The sequence below is a fragment of the Eriocheir sinensis genome, chromosome 28 (assembly GCF_024679095.1).
Source record: "Eriocheir sinensis breed Jianghai 21 chromosome 28, ASM2467909v1, whole genome shotgun sequence".
Taxonomy (NCBI): domain Eukaryota; kingdom Metazoa; phylum Arthropoda; class Malacostraca; order Decapoda; family Varunidae; genus Eriocheir; species Eriocheir sinensis.
In genome coordinates, this window is record NC_066536.1 from 16306429 (window position 1) to 16320387 (window position 13959).

General features: G+C 37.7%; 1 protein-coding gene across 8 annotated transcripts in view; it reads right to left on the reverse strand.

Annotated features, from left to right (window-relative positions):
* Positions 1-884: 884 nt before the first annotated feature.
* LOC127004632 (ATP-binding cassette sub-family C member 3-like) overlaps positions 885-13959 on the reverse strand; it is a 32833-nt gene continuing 19758 nt past the window's right edge. For 5 of the 8 annotated variants that reach the window (XM_050872668.1, XM_050872672.1, XM_050872666.1 and 2 more), the window contains 15 exons: positions 13670-13837; positions 11909-12098; positions 11148-11277; positions 10485-10846; positions 8909-9129; positions 6296-6385; positions 5937-6027; positions 5298-5406; positions 4911-5037; positions 4599-4736; positions 4004-4114; positions 3649-3807; positions 2844-3010; positions 2354-2548; positions 885-1387 (listed from right to left, as the gene is read on the reverse strand). In XM_050872668.1, coding sequence (XP_050728625.1) covers positions 1276-1387; positions 2354-2548; positions 2844-3010; positions 3649-3807; positions 4004-4114; positions 4599-4736; positions 4911-5037; positions 5298-5406; positions 5937-6027; positions 6296-6385; positions 8909-9129; positions 10485-10846; positions 11148-11277; positions 11909-12098; positions 13670-13837 — 2370 coding nt within the window. In that variant the 3' untranslated portion in view covers positions 885-1275. Of the gene's footprint in view, positions 1388-2353; positions 2549-2843; positions 3011-3648; positions 3808-4003; positions 4115-4598; positions 4737-4910; positions 5038-5297; positions 5407-5936; positions 6028-6295; positions 6386-8314; positions 8536-8908; positions 9130-10484; positions 10847-11147; positions 11278-11908; positions 12099-13669; positions 13838-13959 lie in introns of all 8 variants that reach the window. The other 3 variants (XM_050872669.1, XM_050872667.1, XM_050872674.1) reach the window with 1 other exon arrangement.

The window sequence follows — 13959 nt, forward strand, 5'->3', positions numbered from 1 at the left end:
CTTCAGTTTTGGCATGAATAATGTGTAGCGATGGTTGGGGAACAAACAGGGGAAGTGGTGGCTGAATGGTTAGTGTACTGGTGCCGCATACAGGAAGACGCAGGTTTGTGTCCCGCCCACCCCCACAAGCTGGGATTTTTCGGTCACTGCCGAGTGCCCTAAGACTACCCACATGCTGTCCTTAGACCACCTATGACCCAGACTCTAGATTCTCTCTCTAAAGAGAGAATCAAAGATGAGTTCCAGAGGGCAGCATGAGTCAAACAAGTTGGTGCCACTATAAACACTTGCCTGCACCATAACAGGGTGGGGCAGACTATCAGGCTCCACTAAGAAAGTATACTAGTGCCATTGGTGGAAACGTAAAAAATAATAATAATAATAATAATTATTATATATTACACCAAGGTGTTCTGATCACCTGGAGAAAATGGAAGTACAAAAAAGAGGATGATGTGGTGGGTATGAGAAGACTACCCACTCAGAAAATGGAGACTGGGTGAGTGGGAGGCAGGGACTGTAAGAGCAGCATTTGGGCAAGGGAAAATAAAGTTAAGTAGACATCAGAGTAAGTTGATAGATAAACAAATAGGAGATGTAACACAGCTTTCATAATTTGCCTGATATTGTGCAGTGTTTGTAAACATAACTAGCTTGAATATGGGTGTACTCCACACACACATCTTTTAGAGAATATGAGTGGTCTACTTTTTCTGTATACATTCATTATTGTGTTCCACACACATTAAATCCTTTAATTAATGGATATGTCAGGATCAGGAGGGTGTTAATACAATTTATTTTTGTTTGTATGTATCTTTCAGGGCCCAGCTTACTGAAGCTAAGGCAGATGAGAAGTACAGATGCATAGAAAAGATAAATAATAAAGCATATTTTTTTATTTCATATGTATGAAAAACAAAAGTAAAATCTACTTTGTTTTCATATTGAAAATAGTTTCATTTATTAAGTACTAACTTCAACAGTGGTGAGCTAATAAATTATGACATCCTATATGGTAACATCATATGATGATAAAATACAAACTTCACTGAAACTCACACGGCAGCAAACATGTACATACTCATTCATTCATAATTTACCTTGTGAACACTAGAATACAGCCAAATCACACTCAAGGCATTTGCTCTTTTATCAATAACAAGAAAATTCTTACAATTCAGGAACTTTATTAGTACATTGATTCCTTAAATGCTACATGTCCCTTCCTAGTAAACACTTAAAAAATGTTCTGGCATGATATTTATATTATTCTTACACCAGTCCTGCATCCTTTGCCATACTGTAGAATGCAGAAGATTTACTTTCGAGTAATGAAGATGGGGTGTCAAACTCTTTCACCATACCTCGGTCCAGCACCAGTACTCTGTAAAAAGATGAATTAAGAACTGCTAACTTTCTGATCTCAGTGTAACACATGAGTGAGTCAGTGTCACCTGTTTTATCTGCACTCAAATATATTACCTTACCTTAAATGATATATGGTAACACTTTTCTCCATGAGCTAGTCAAGGCTAGGTTAGAGGGGAGGGCTAAATGCAGGGATCAAATATGGTATATTAAAAATGACCAATGTTATTACAGCACATATTGTTTCATTAGCTTGTTCCTTTAAGGGGCTTTCACATGTTCATGATCTGTATCTCAAGCCATGCTGATGCAGGCTTTGTATTCCAATTGGCATATAGTTCGGCAGACTCCCCAGGTATTTGGTATGAATCCAAATACTTCATGCTCACCCAACAAAGTTTTGAACATGCTCAAATAATGATCTCAAATCAGCCACATTGAATGAGGATTGTATTACATTCTTGAGTTTGTCCTAATTCGTATCTCTTTGAGCTGGTTCCAGTTGCTTCATTTGGCCAAAAGAAAAATGAACACAAAGTGAACCAAACTGACACAAACTCAGTTGTTGGTAGGGTAAACGATTTAGCACAAATCATGTCCCCATTAACTGGAAATTTGGATGCCAAACAATTCCACCCAAACATTGAGAAACCATCCAGAAACGAGCTGGATGTCACACATATCCAGCTTGAGTTAGCATGAGGTCTGTAGAAACCAGTAGTAATTTTTCTACGTATAAATATTGATATTACATGCAACCACAAATTCACTAAAAAGTTCAATATACGATTTTTTGTTAAAGATATAGAGTGTAAACTGAAATTACTTCATGGATGCATGAATACATGTGTAGCCTATGTGGTAAGTCAAGCATCTTGTCTTTCTCAATGAATTATGCATTTCTTAAATATAAATGTCTCCTAGTTCCACCCCAAAAGATGTAGCATTTAGTGAGGTGAAGGTAAAATGGAAGGCACCTAACCTGGAGGAGTCCATGATTGTGTTGAGGCGATGTGCAATGGTCAGCACAGTACAGTCCACAAACTCTGTTCGGATGGTCTGTTGGATGAGATCATCAGTCTCCAAGTCAATAGCAGCCGTAGCCTCATCCAGGATTAGGACGCGGGTCTTGCGCAGGAGAGCCCTACCCAGACATACCAACTGCCTCTGGCCCACACTGAGGAATTGAAAACAGTATTGCTGCATTAGTACTTGTGAATGTGTTTCTCAGTCACCCTTTATAGTGGCAGGCTGCACTCTTAATTAACAAAGAGATATATCTGCAGTTTGACAAAACTGACTAAGTGTTCATCTTGATTATCCTCTTCCTCTTCCTCTACCTACTAGTAACTTCAATATGAATGAAGTTGAATATATTCTACTCTGTGACCACAGATCTTAGTGCATAATTTACTTCAGAGTGGATCAATATTTTTTGCCCATAAATAGGCATCATAAACAAGAACACTCACCTAAGGTTGTCTCCTCCTTCTGAAATCTCATGCTGAAGGCCAGCAGAAAGAGTGCTGACAAATCCCTTGAGATGTGCATGCTCTAAGGCAGACCACACCTTTTCATCACTGTACAAATTAAAGGGGTCCAGGTTCATTCGCAGTGTCCCACTAAACAACACAGGGTCCTGAAATAACATATCAATGTCATATAACAATGCATTATGAGCAATTCAGTACCAATTTGACATTCTGTATTGGTATGAAAATATAATTACAACTTATGCCCTTTGACAATTAAGTCAAATAGACAAGTTGGCACTTGTGCTGAGGATTAACTAAATGCATATGTTGGGTATTGTGAACACTATTATACTCTGATGCCCCATTCACATGAGAAGATGGCTAAATGGCAGAAATTTGACTGGGGACACATCACAGCCACTAAGTAGGTTTGTCTTTTGTACAAACATGTCAAGTAACTTGATAGCATAAAAGTTGAATAAATTGACACTTTTGAGCAGTGTAACATTTTACAGGATAGGGCAGAATATGCCAAACTTTTTATGACCTCACTTTGCATTGTTTATGGTTTGTGTGAAGATAACGTTACTATCTCAGCACTTTTGTTACCTTTCCCTACAGGCAGATGAATGTACCACCATAGGACTGAAATTCATGTGTTAGAAATAAAACTATTTATCTCTAAAAATAAATGTTCCTAATATCTTTTTTTTTCTTTTCAATGAATGATTAATGCAGAAAGTGTACATTGCCATATTTATTTACATTTACTAACAAAGGGCATGAACAAAATGTCACGCACCTGAGGGATGATGGTTAGCTTGCCACGCACGTCATGCAGGCCAATCTCACCAATGTTGACCCCGTCTATGGTAATGTTGCCTTCAGCAGCTTCAATGATGCGGAAGAGGCCAAGTGTCATGGAGGACTTTCCAGCCCCTGTCCTTCCCACAATACCAATCTAAAACACAAATTAATTGGTTATTTCTGCAAAGTCCCCAAAATATTTTCCTTCCCTTGACAATGCAGGTGTAGCAACTGTAATTAAACAATGACCTTTTACTGAGTGTTGATAAACAGTATTTCTGATAAATATACACAAGGCATGCTGAAAAGAAAGGCCTGTCACTTGAGCAAACCAAGGTGATTCAACTCACCTTCTCTCCAGAATTAATATGGACATTTATATCCTTCACCACTAGGTCTAACCCTTCACGGTACCTTGTGGCATATTTGTTAAACATCACCACCCCTTCTTGAGGCCACTCCTGAAACATACACACAAAAAAAAGTTTGTAAGAATATTAAGGATATATATTGTACAGTATTATTTTTGACCACACAAAACCATAAATACTCATGTAAAAGTTGATCTCATGTAAAAGCTGACCCTTCATATTTGGGCCCAAAATCTGGAATTTCCTTATACTCAATGTCCAAGCTGACTGCTATTTCAGTTATAACATAACATCTGCACTTCAAGGCTACAATACAGTAATAATTGTTTTATATACTTTGCTTCCTTATGGCTTGGATACATATGGTTGAACAGCTTGGAAAAATTTAACACTAAATGAATAAAAAAAATTTTTTACTTTTACATGAGCATGTATGAATACGATGATATTTCTAAACTCCAAAGCAAACTGGAATTACAATTGCACTGTAATATAAGAATACATTAAGTCTGGAGCTGATTACCAGAGATACCATTTTCTTATTTTATTTATTATACATATTCAAGGGCCAAACCTTAGGTGGCTTCTTGTTAGGTATATCCCAGGGTGCCTCCTGTGGGGTTTCTGTGTATTCCTTAATACGCTCCACAGACACAATGTTGGTTTCAACATCTGATGTCATTCTCACAAGCCAATTCAAAGTCTGTGTTACCTAAAAGAAATAGTAAGATAGGTTATAACTCTGCTCTTCTGAAAATATCAACTTCCTCTACTTTTGAGCTCCCTTTCTTTCCTTATATCCAATGAGCAATGTGCAAATTAAGGTTGTCTCATAGTTGCTTCAGAAAAATACTTGCAGTTTATACTCAATAGTCTAATTACTTACCGAGAGAGCATAGGTGACTGAGAGGCCAACAACTCCTCCTGAAATAGATCCTCTCCTGCCAACAGCAAACATGGCTGCTGAAAACGTCATGATATTGCCAATGAATTCCAGCCTCACTGCCAACCACCTGCAAGGAGGTAGTTTCAGGATAAGAGATTGTGGTTTACCTTTGCTTGCAAATAATCTTCATCCCAACCTAACTTACCAAACCAATGGAAAAGAGGAGGAAGCCATTTCTGCCCCTGTATGAAAGAAGTCATCAGGATGACAAATGGGTAATACTACAAACTTAATATTTATGGAAGTATTGTGCATGAATCAGTGGAAATTTGATCACTTTATATTTTGTTAAATATAGCTCCACATAACAAAGTTTAAGAGCCAAACCTGTTAGCCATAATGCTGGGATTGGAGCTGATCATGTTGAAATCCACTCTGCTCTCTGACTCTTTGATGAACACATGTTGCTTCCCAAATGCTCTTATGGTGGGAGCTCCTGCAATAATTAAATAAAATATATGCACCTCTCTTTTAGAAAATACAATAATATTTTGAAACAATTTACAAGTTTGTTTTGGTTAGTTTCGAATTCTGTATTGGATGTATTCACTAAATACTAATCTACCCTACTTGATGCAACACATTATATATATCTTACATCATTTAATATAGTAAATAACAGGAGGATGCTTGAACTTTTAATAATAAATAGACATATTTACTGTATATGCTCATACTGGCATAAAAGTCAAATCTTTTGGGCATATTTTTAAGTCATGTTTATGGAGTCAACTTTTATATGGGGGATACTTTTCTAGGAGGTTTTTGCTGCTTCTCCTCCTCCTCCTACTACTACTACCACTACTACTACTACTGCTACTACTACTTTTTGGAGGGTTAAACTGATTCCACAGTGGAACACAAGTTGACCTTGAGAGGTCAACTTGTACATGAGCTTGACTTTCACAGGAGTATCTATGGCATTACTTTTAAGCTCTGTGTATGTTTTGGGTTCCATGTACTTACCCTGGAGAGTCTCCTGGAAGTGGGAGTAGATGGGTGAGCGGGACACCGACTCAATGCGCTTCAGCTGTCTTGAGGTTGCCACATACAGTACCTAAAGAGGGAAATGTGAACAGATTAATCATCTTAGGAGTAATTGGTATAATCATAGTGACAAATGAACATACATTTCACTCACCATTTAATCATATATGGATGTATGAGAACTGCACCTCGTCCTCCTGTTTCCCTCAAATTCCATTCATAATGTTCAGTAAGCCTCACTGGCTCTTACAGTATCATCACAATTATAATAGACTTAATGATCTCCAAGGAGGAGGAGGACATATTGTGAAAGAAACTGTAACAATGGTAGAACTTACTTGAACAAAATAATAGATGATCAGTGTCGGCACCATGACATAAGCAAACTCTACTGTAGCGGCAAGTATCACTACGAAGGTTGCTACCACCTGTTGTAATACATATATGGATTAGAAGAGTTCTAGCTTCAGTAACTAACATATTTACATTTAATCCATTATGAGAAGCATTTCCTAAACATTGAATGAAGTAAAACAACTAATTTGTAATGGAAATATCTGTGAAGCTTATTGAATTAACATCTTTATGAAATAAAGCCTGATTTTTTATTAACTTTAAATTTGACTTTATAATGTAAATGTTGTACCTTTCAATAAGCTCATTGCTTAAATTTAACAAAAATATTTGGTTGATCAAAAGACCTAATATTCAACAACAATGAATTTTTTAGGTGTTTCTTTCATTACAATTTTTATATAAAGTATCTTGAAATTAACTGAAAAAAATAGGAGAGATATTAACAAAAATCATTACAGCCCCAAAATTAGCATAAATGAAGTCGAGACAGGACAGACCAATTAGTAAAGGCAGCCAAAGAAACAGAAATCAGCAGAACAAATCATGATCAAGTACACATCAATAATTTAAGAAAGCTTGCAGGTATAATTAAGGCCAAAGCATTTTGATAATATAGATGAAAATATGTACCCTGTAGCCAAAACTAGGCAGTCTCTACTTTAACCCAAGTGAAATGATATTAAGCTGTTCCTTACAGGAAAAGGAGCATGACATCATGTGCCTTGTGGAGACCTAATTGTGTGAAAATGTCAGTGTTGAGATGGGGTATTGCAGATGTATACAGTGGAGAAGAGACAGAAAGGAAGAAATGCAAGGGGGAGTGATGATGGCTGTGAAGAATAAAATGATTGTGGATAATGCGAAACCAGGAGAGGGTATAGCAGAGGCAATAAACATTAAGCAAGCACAGTGGGGGCAGGGCAAGAGAGGCATCAAAGTGGGGTATGACAAGACAAGGGCATGGAATGAAGCTGATTTTCATGAGACGCTGACAGCCATAAACAGACACTTATGGAAAGTTGTAGAAACTGACTATAATATTGGTGGGGAACTTTAATTGTAAAGACATGCTAAGGGAGACATGGGAAGCAGGAGTAAATGAAAATTTGAGGGGTAGTATACTACTGAATATAAAAATGAACTATGTAATGACGCAGTAGGTTAAAGAAAATGCAAGATACAGAGACGAGCACACCCAAGCAAGGCCATATTTGTAGCTACCTGTGCCCCACCGAAAAAAGCGATCATGTGGTGTTAGAATTCCAGACGTTAGAAGGGAGTGTGACGCCAAGAGAAGAGTCACACTGGCACAGCAGATACAGCTACAAGAAAGCAAACTTTACAGGCTTAAGGAAATATTTTGAAGAAGGAGATTGGAAGGAACTCAAACAAACTATGGAGACAGAAGACCATGGGAATTTTTTAGTCATCTTACACATTGTTCGTCTCATCTGCTGGTAAACACAGTAAATATAATCACAGGAAGAACATTAGAGCTGATACTATACATCAAAATGGTGTTCTCTTATATGGATGAAGATATACTGAGAAAAAAGAGTGTTCAAGGTAAGATATGGACTGTAATATGCACCAGAAATTTGGTCAGCACAAAATATAAATAAGAAAGTGAATGTAAAGAGTAGTGACAAGAATGGTACAAAGTCTGCAGAAGTTGTCACATGAAGAGACTGAAGAAATTTAACCTTCCAATACTTGAGGAAAGAAGAGAAGGAAGTCTTAATTTGGATGCATAGAAGACCGAGAGGCTATGTAAAAGTGGATAGTGATTTTTTATGTGCAACAATAAAAGAACATGAGGAGACAAGTTCAAGTTGAATAGCCTAAATTTGAAAACATTGTAAAGCAATTCAGCTTTCCATTTAGCACTATTGACAAGTGGAATAATCTAAGTCAGGAGGTGGTTCAAGTGATGGTCTCTTGCATTCTCAACACACACACACACACACATACACACACACACACACAGACTACATACATACCGTAAAGAAACACACAAGCCAAGATCTAATGGACCAAGGCAGGACACTGTCAAGTGTGTCCACATCTTTGCTGAACCTGTTAACTAGGCGACCTATAGGAGTGGTATCATAGAAGGACATGGGGAGCCGCAACACAGTTCTTAAGAGTCTTGAATGAAGCTCCTTCGCTGCATCCAGGCATCCATAGGATAGGGTAAATGCCCCTCCCAGAATGAAAAGGGCTGTTGAATAAAGATTCTGTTACATCAGTTTGGAGAGTGCACAGCCCACAAAAAAGCATTAAAAATAGCGTTTTAGATTATAAGAAAACGGAAAATCAAATAAGTAATCAAACACTACCCCATATGATCATCTGTGACAGTACAGTAACAAGAAAATTATCACCACATGTAGAAGAAACCCAAAAGCCAGACCATAACACGATAAATGTCGGTTGTCATGTACTTCCCCCAACACTTTGTCAGAGCACAGTAGAATCTGTTTCATAGAAATATGCAGCAAGCATTTCTGGACAGACTTCTGCTGATGGTGAATCAAATAATGCCACACGGAAATGGAACTAGACAAATGAATGATTAGGTGTGTGGCACTTACCGATATGAAGCACCCTATCCATGACCTGAAATTGGTTGGTAACATAACATCAACAGTATCTATGTCCTTGGAGAAACGATTGACAATGCGGCCAGTTGGTGTAACGTCAAAGAAAGACATAGGACTGCGCATGATGTTCCCGAGCAGCATTTTATGTAAGTACTTTGCAGCACGCACAGTGGCTCCCGCAACTGTCAAGGCTCCACACATGATGAACAATGCTGCAAAATTAAGGAGTCATGGAGCCTTGGGGGATACTGTTAACTGCTTTAAACCTACACAAGAAGGGCTTTCACAAAATTTTCTCTGATGAGGTTGGGAAGACTGTCATGGGAGTGCTGATACAGTAAAAGTCCATCAATGGATATTCCACTCGTCTGAAAATCCCAAAACTAATTTTGAAGGCAGGAAATTATAATAATAAAAAAAAATTCTTAGCAGCAAAAAATTACAACCAGAAGGGAAAAAGGTCGAAAATTGTGAGTGAATGAAATGCAAAAAGTAAAGTAAAACAATAATAATGATAATAAAATAACAATCATAATGATAACAATAAAATAATGATAATAGTAATGATGATAAAAACATAAAATTTTCCATGGCAGAAATAAATAAAAAACAAACAAAAAACATTGAGGGAAAAATGCAAGCAAGGGCCAGGCATTGACTATTCTCCTCCTATATTAACTCTCTCGCACCCCAATAAGTTTCATTAGTTTTTCTTCCAACACCTCATCCTTAGGGAAGCACATGGGTTGTCTCTGCGCACCTTCCAAACTTTCCTAGATTTTTTTCCTTAGAAATTCATAAGTAGGCAAATAGTATATATTAATGGAGCCACAAGAAATTTATCTATAACCTTCCCTTTCAGACTGGTTGATAAATGGGTACCTGGGAAAACCTGGGGAATGTAAACTGTGGTAACCCAGATGTCACGCTGGGCCTGTGTCTCAGGGTGATGGGTTATCACCTACCATGGCTCAAGGGTCACTGTGACAGAGATGAGCACCGAGACCATGCAAAAGCATATGCCTACAACTTAATTATTCATAGATTCTCTTCAGCTGTTAATATATTCTCACTTATGAATTTTACATCCATAAGTCATAGCAGTAATAGAATGATTGAGCAAGTAGGAATAAAGTATTGGAAAACAAAGATTTATGGCACAATCAACATCTAGTTAGTTGTGTGCCTGACTCCAGCGAGGCAATAGACTGGCCACGCACTAACATACAAGCTACAGTTCACATGCATAATGTCTCCCAGAATTTTTTGGCTTATTTTAAACATTCCAAATTGAATAAATGATAACTGTGAAGGAATGAACTAGTTAAGATGAAAGTCTTAAGACCCATCCAATGACTTGATGCCCCTATGCCTAAATCAGCAACAGTTATCTGATCATGCACTATAGTAAATAGACTGTCAAGTCTTCTAACCTGTGACAGAATGTTTTCTATCATTTATAGTATAGTGGAGCAGAGCCCTTCAGAGTTTTCTAAAATTATAAGTCATCAAATAATGACTGCTGAACTAAGAAATCTTCACATATGTAATAGAAAAGAAAACTCACCTTGCCCCACTCCCAGAGCTGTGTACACTCCCAGGTACTTGTCACGTACAGCCGTGTCCATTTCACCATTCTCATCAAGATCCACTTCAGACCAAGCAGTAAGCCACACATTGGAACCTACAGAGCAGGCTTGTGACAGTACGTAGGATATAACTGTGAATGATGTGGCAACAAAGCCAATATTCCGAACGTAGTAGCCATATACACCGAAGGAGACTTTTCCGGTCTGTGCCTTTTCTGCTTGAATGAGTTTTTCGCCAGTTTTCTTTTCGTCCAGGACGGGGGAGGCAGGCAACAGGGACTTAGGCTTCTCAGATTCACTAATCTTCTTGGACCTTAAGCTCTCCCTTCTGGGCTTCTCCCTGTACATAGTGTGATGTATGAGTTTATTGCCAATGTTATCTAAATTATTAGAATTATGAAGAGGGCATGGCAAGCTAAGGTTGGGTGAGGGAGGTTAGTATAGACATTTAAATTTCAATAATATTATCTTTCTAGTGATAACTGATGGGAAATAAATCCAGTACATCATGCTCTTTTCAGAAAAAAAGAAAGCGGGGCAAAACTGTGAATCTAGGAACTGGGGTTTACTTATCTCATGGCCCAAAACAGTTGATACCCTGTTCCCTTTGGGAACATCCTCCCCTCCAAGTTAATACTCACTCTGTGCTGTGTCGAGCTCTCTCACTCCCTATACTTTCTGACTCCGACTCTTGCCTCTTACGAGAAATTTGGCGCTGGAGAGCTTCTCGTCCTATCTTGTTCTCCAAGTTCTGTCTGATATCTTTTAGCTCTGTAAACAATGTCAACATTGCACATATAACCAAACTACAAACCATAATTATCCCCTACAACAGGATATAGAACACATATAATAAAGGGAAAAAGGCAAAGTCTTTATCTTCATTGGAAGTTCCTGGAAGGATCAGGATGTAAGAGCTAGAGATAGACAGATAGGTACACAAAGGCAAGGCATAATTCCAGGAATTTTTGTATCATAAGCTTATAAACCAAGAAATAGAAACTAACTCAATGTATTTGAATCTATCCCCCTATATATATATATATATATATATATATATATATATATATATATATATATATATATATATATATATATATATATATATATATATATATATATATATATATATATATATATAATTTGATATCTTGTTTTATGGTGTAACAAGCTTCCTGAGGAAGTTTCAAAGGAGAATGAGATGAATGGACACAACATTATTATTTAACATTAGGAGAGATGTTAAAACAGTTGGGTGTTGGAAATACAGAGACACATATGTAGACTGTATACTGTAGCTGGCTCCATAGAGTCAGTTTCAAACAAGCATGAAAAATTATAGATTCAGACAGCTTTTCAGATAAAGACAACAGAATATTGACTAGTGCAATAGAAAACTCACCCTCAAGGTCATCATCAAATGCTTCTTCACCCTTCTCAGAGAGATACTGAAGAAGAAACTCGTTGAACTCTCCCTTATTCTCCACCAATTCAGCATATGTGCCCTGCTCTGAGATCTGCCCATTCTTCATCACTATAATTCTGTCAACCCTAGGCAAGTATGTAATGCCATGAGTCACCAAGATACGTGTCTGTGGAATACATAAAAGCATACATCTGTACATTTGTAAAATGTATTGAGATATTTTATTCCTCCATTCCTTTCAATTACCATAACATGTATACTATAATGCTGTACCCAATTTCCCTCTTTCTAAATCATTATTCAGTTTTATGCAACACTGCAGTTTCAAATTCTAATTTATGTAATATACATAACAACTATCAAAGGATTATGAGTATACTTTTACCTAAACTTTTTATCCATTTAGTTACTTGTCACTTGAATTCTTCTAGTATGTAATTCTAATTACTTTTCAGTGCTAAACGGTCATTGAAAATATCATGTAAAACTGCATCAATCCTCTCTTAAAGTACATTCTGACCCTACAGTAAGATCTTGCCATTAACTGATTTCCCAAATATATATATTTTTACAATAATGTTAAGTTAGAAGATACCAAGTTTCTACAATAATGGGTAGATTTTCTCTAATAATGGAACTTTTGCTGGAAGAAAGCATCTCGGCACATCCCGGATAGCATTTGTTTGCTGCCATCTTGATGACATGGGCATCAGGACTACATCTTGGTCACATGTTAAGGATCCTCTGGTGCCACCGCTTCAGGATTTCCATCCATCTTTCCCATTTGAACCTATCTATTACTGCTTCATACTTACTTCACTACTACTTAGCTGAAATAGCCATGAACGTTAACTTCCTGTTTTATAGGAGGCGCTCCTCTCTCTCTCTCTCTCTCTCTCTCTCTCTCTCTCTCTCTCTCTCTCTCTCTCTCTCTCTCTCTTCTCTCTCTCTCTCTTCTCTCTCTCTTCTCTCTCTCTCACACACACACACACACAACATTGAAGATAAGTTGGGTTTATCTTCTTTCATGTGTAGCCCCTTTTCACCTAGCAGTGACCAGGTACGCAACACGACGTAAGGCAAGGAGTTGTGACCTCGTTGTTGCGGTGTGTTGTGTGTGAGTGGTCTCAGTCCTCCCCAAAGATCGGTCACTGAGCTCTGAGCTCCTTCCGTAGGGGAATGGCTAGCTGTCTCGAGAGAGACCCGCAGCAGACCAAGAGGTGAATTACACACACACATAGACACACACACACACACACACACAAGACCCACCTCCAGGAGCCTTTCAACCTTTTACTTCCGTGAAATCTGTGTGCACTGCCAGTGAATCAGTGGGATATTTTCCATGATCTTACGTTTGTGTCCTTCCCTTCCCTCTCCTCCACTTTCTTCCACAAATCTATTTCTTTATCACAACTAATATAAGGAAATACAATTCACCAGATACACATCATCTACACATAACACAAATTTCTCTGTATATTTATGCATACATCTCAAAATTATCAAATAGTTTATGTTTCTTTATGTGCACCATTTAATTTTGCATATTTTTTATATAATACATGATGATTATGTTGAGTTTATGGCTTAAAACTTGTTATATCCAGCAGCGACATTTCAAATTTGGTGCACGCGGCCAGCCCGGATACGGTGCGGGGCGCTGTTTTCACCCGGCCATAGTGAAGGGGTTAAGACCAAGTTTGTCCCAATCTGTCAACTACAAAAAACACTCACTTTGCCCTTTAATACTCCTTTGGGTCCAATGACGTGGTCAAAGATGTGCTTCCCAACATGAGAGTCAACAGCACTCAGGGGATCATCCAGCAGGTAAATGTCTGCATCAGAGTAGACTGCTCGTGCCAAACTGACTCTCTGCTTCTGTCCACCACTTAAGTTGATTCCCTGAATGCCAAATTAATATATATTAATAATGAGACACTTGTAATTTGTGGGTACTCATAGAACCCAAGATGTTAAATACCTTAAGCAAGTTAGGAACTGTATACAATTGTGTAATATTTTTA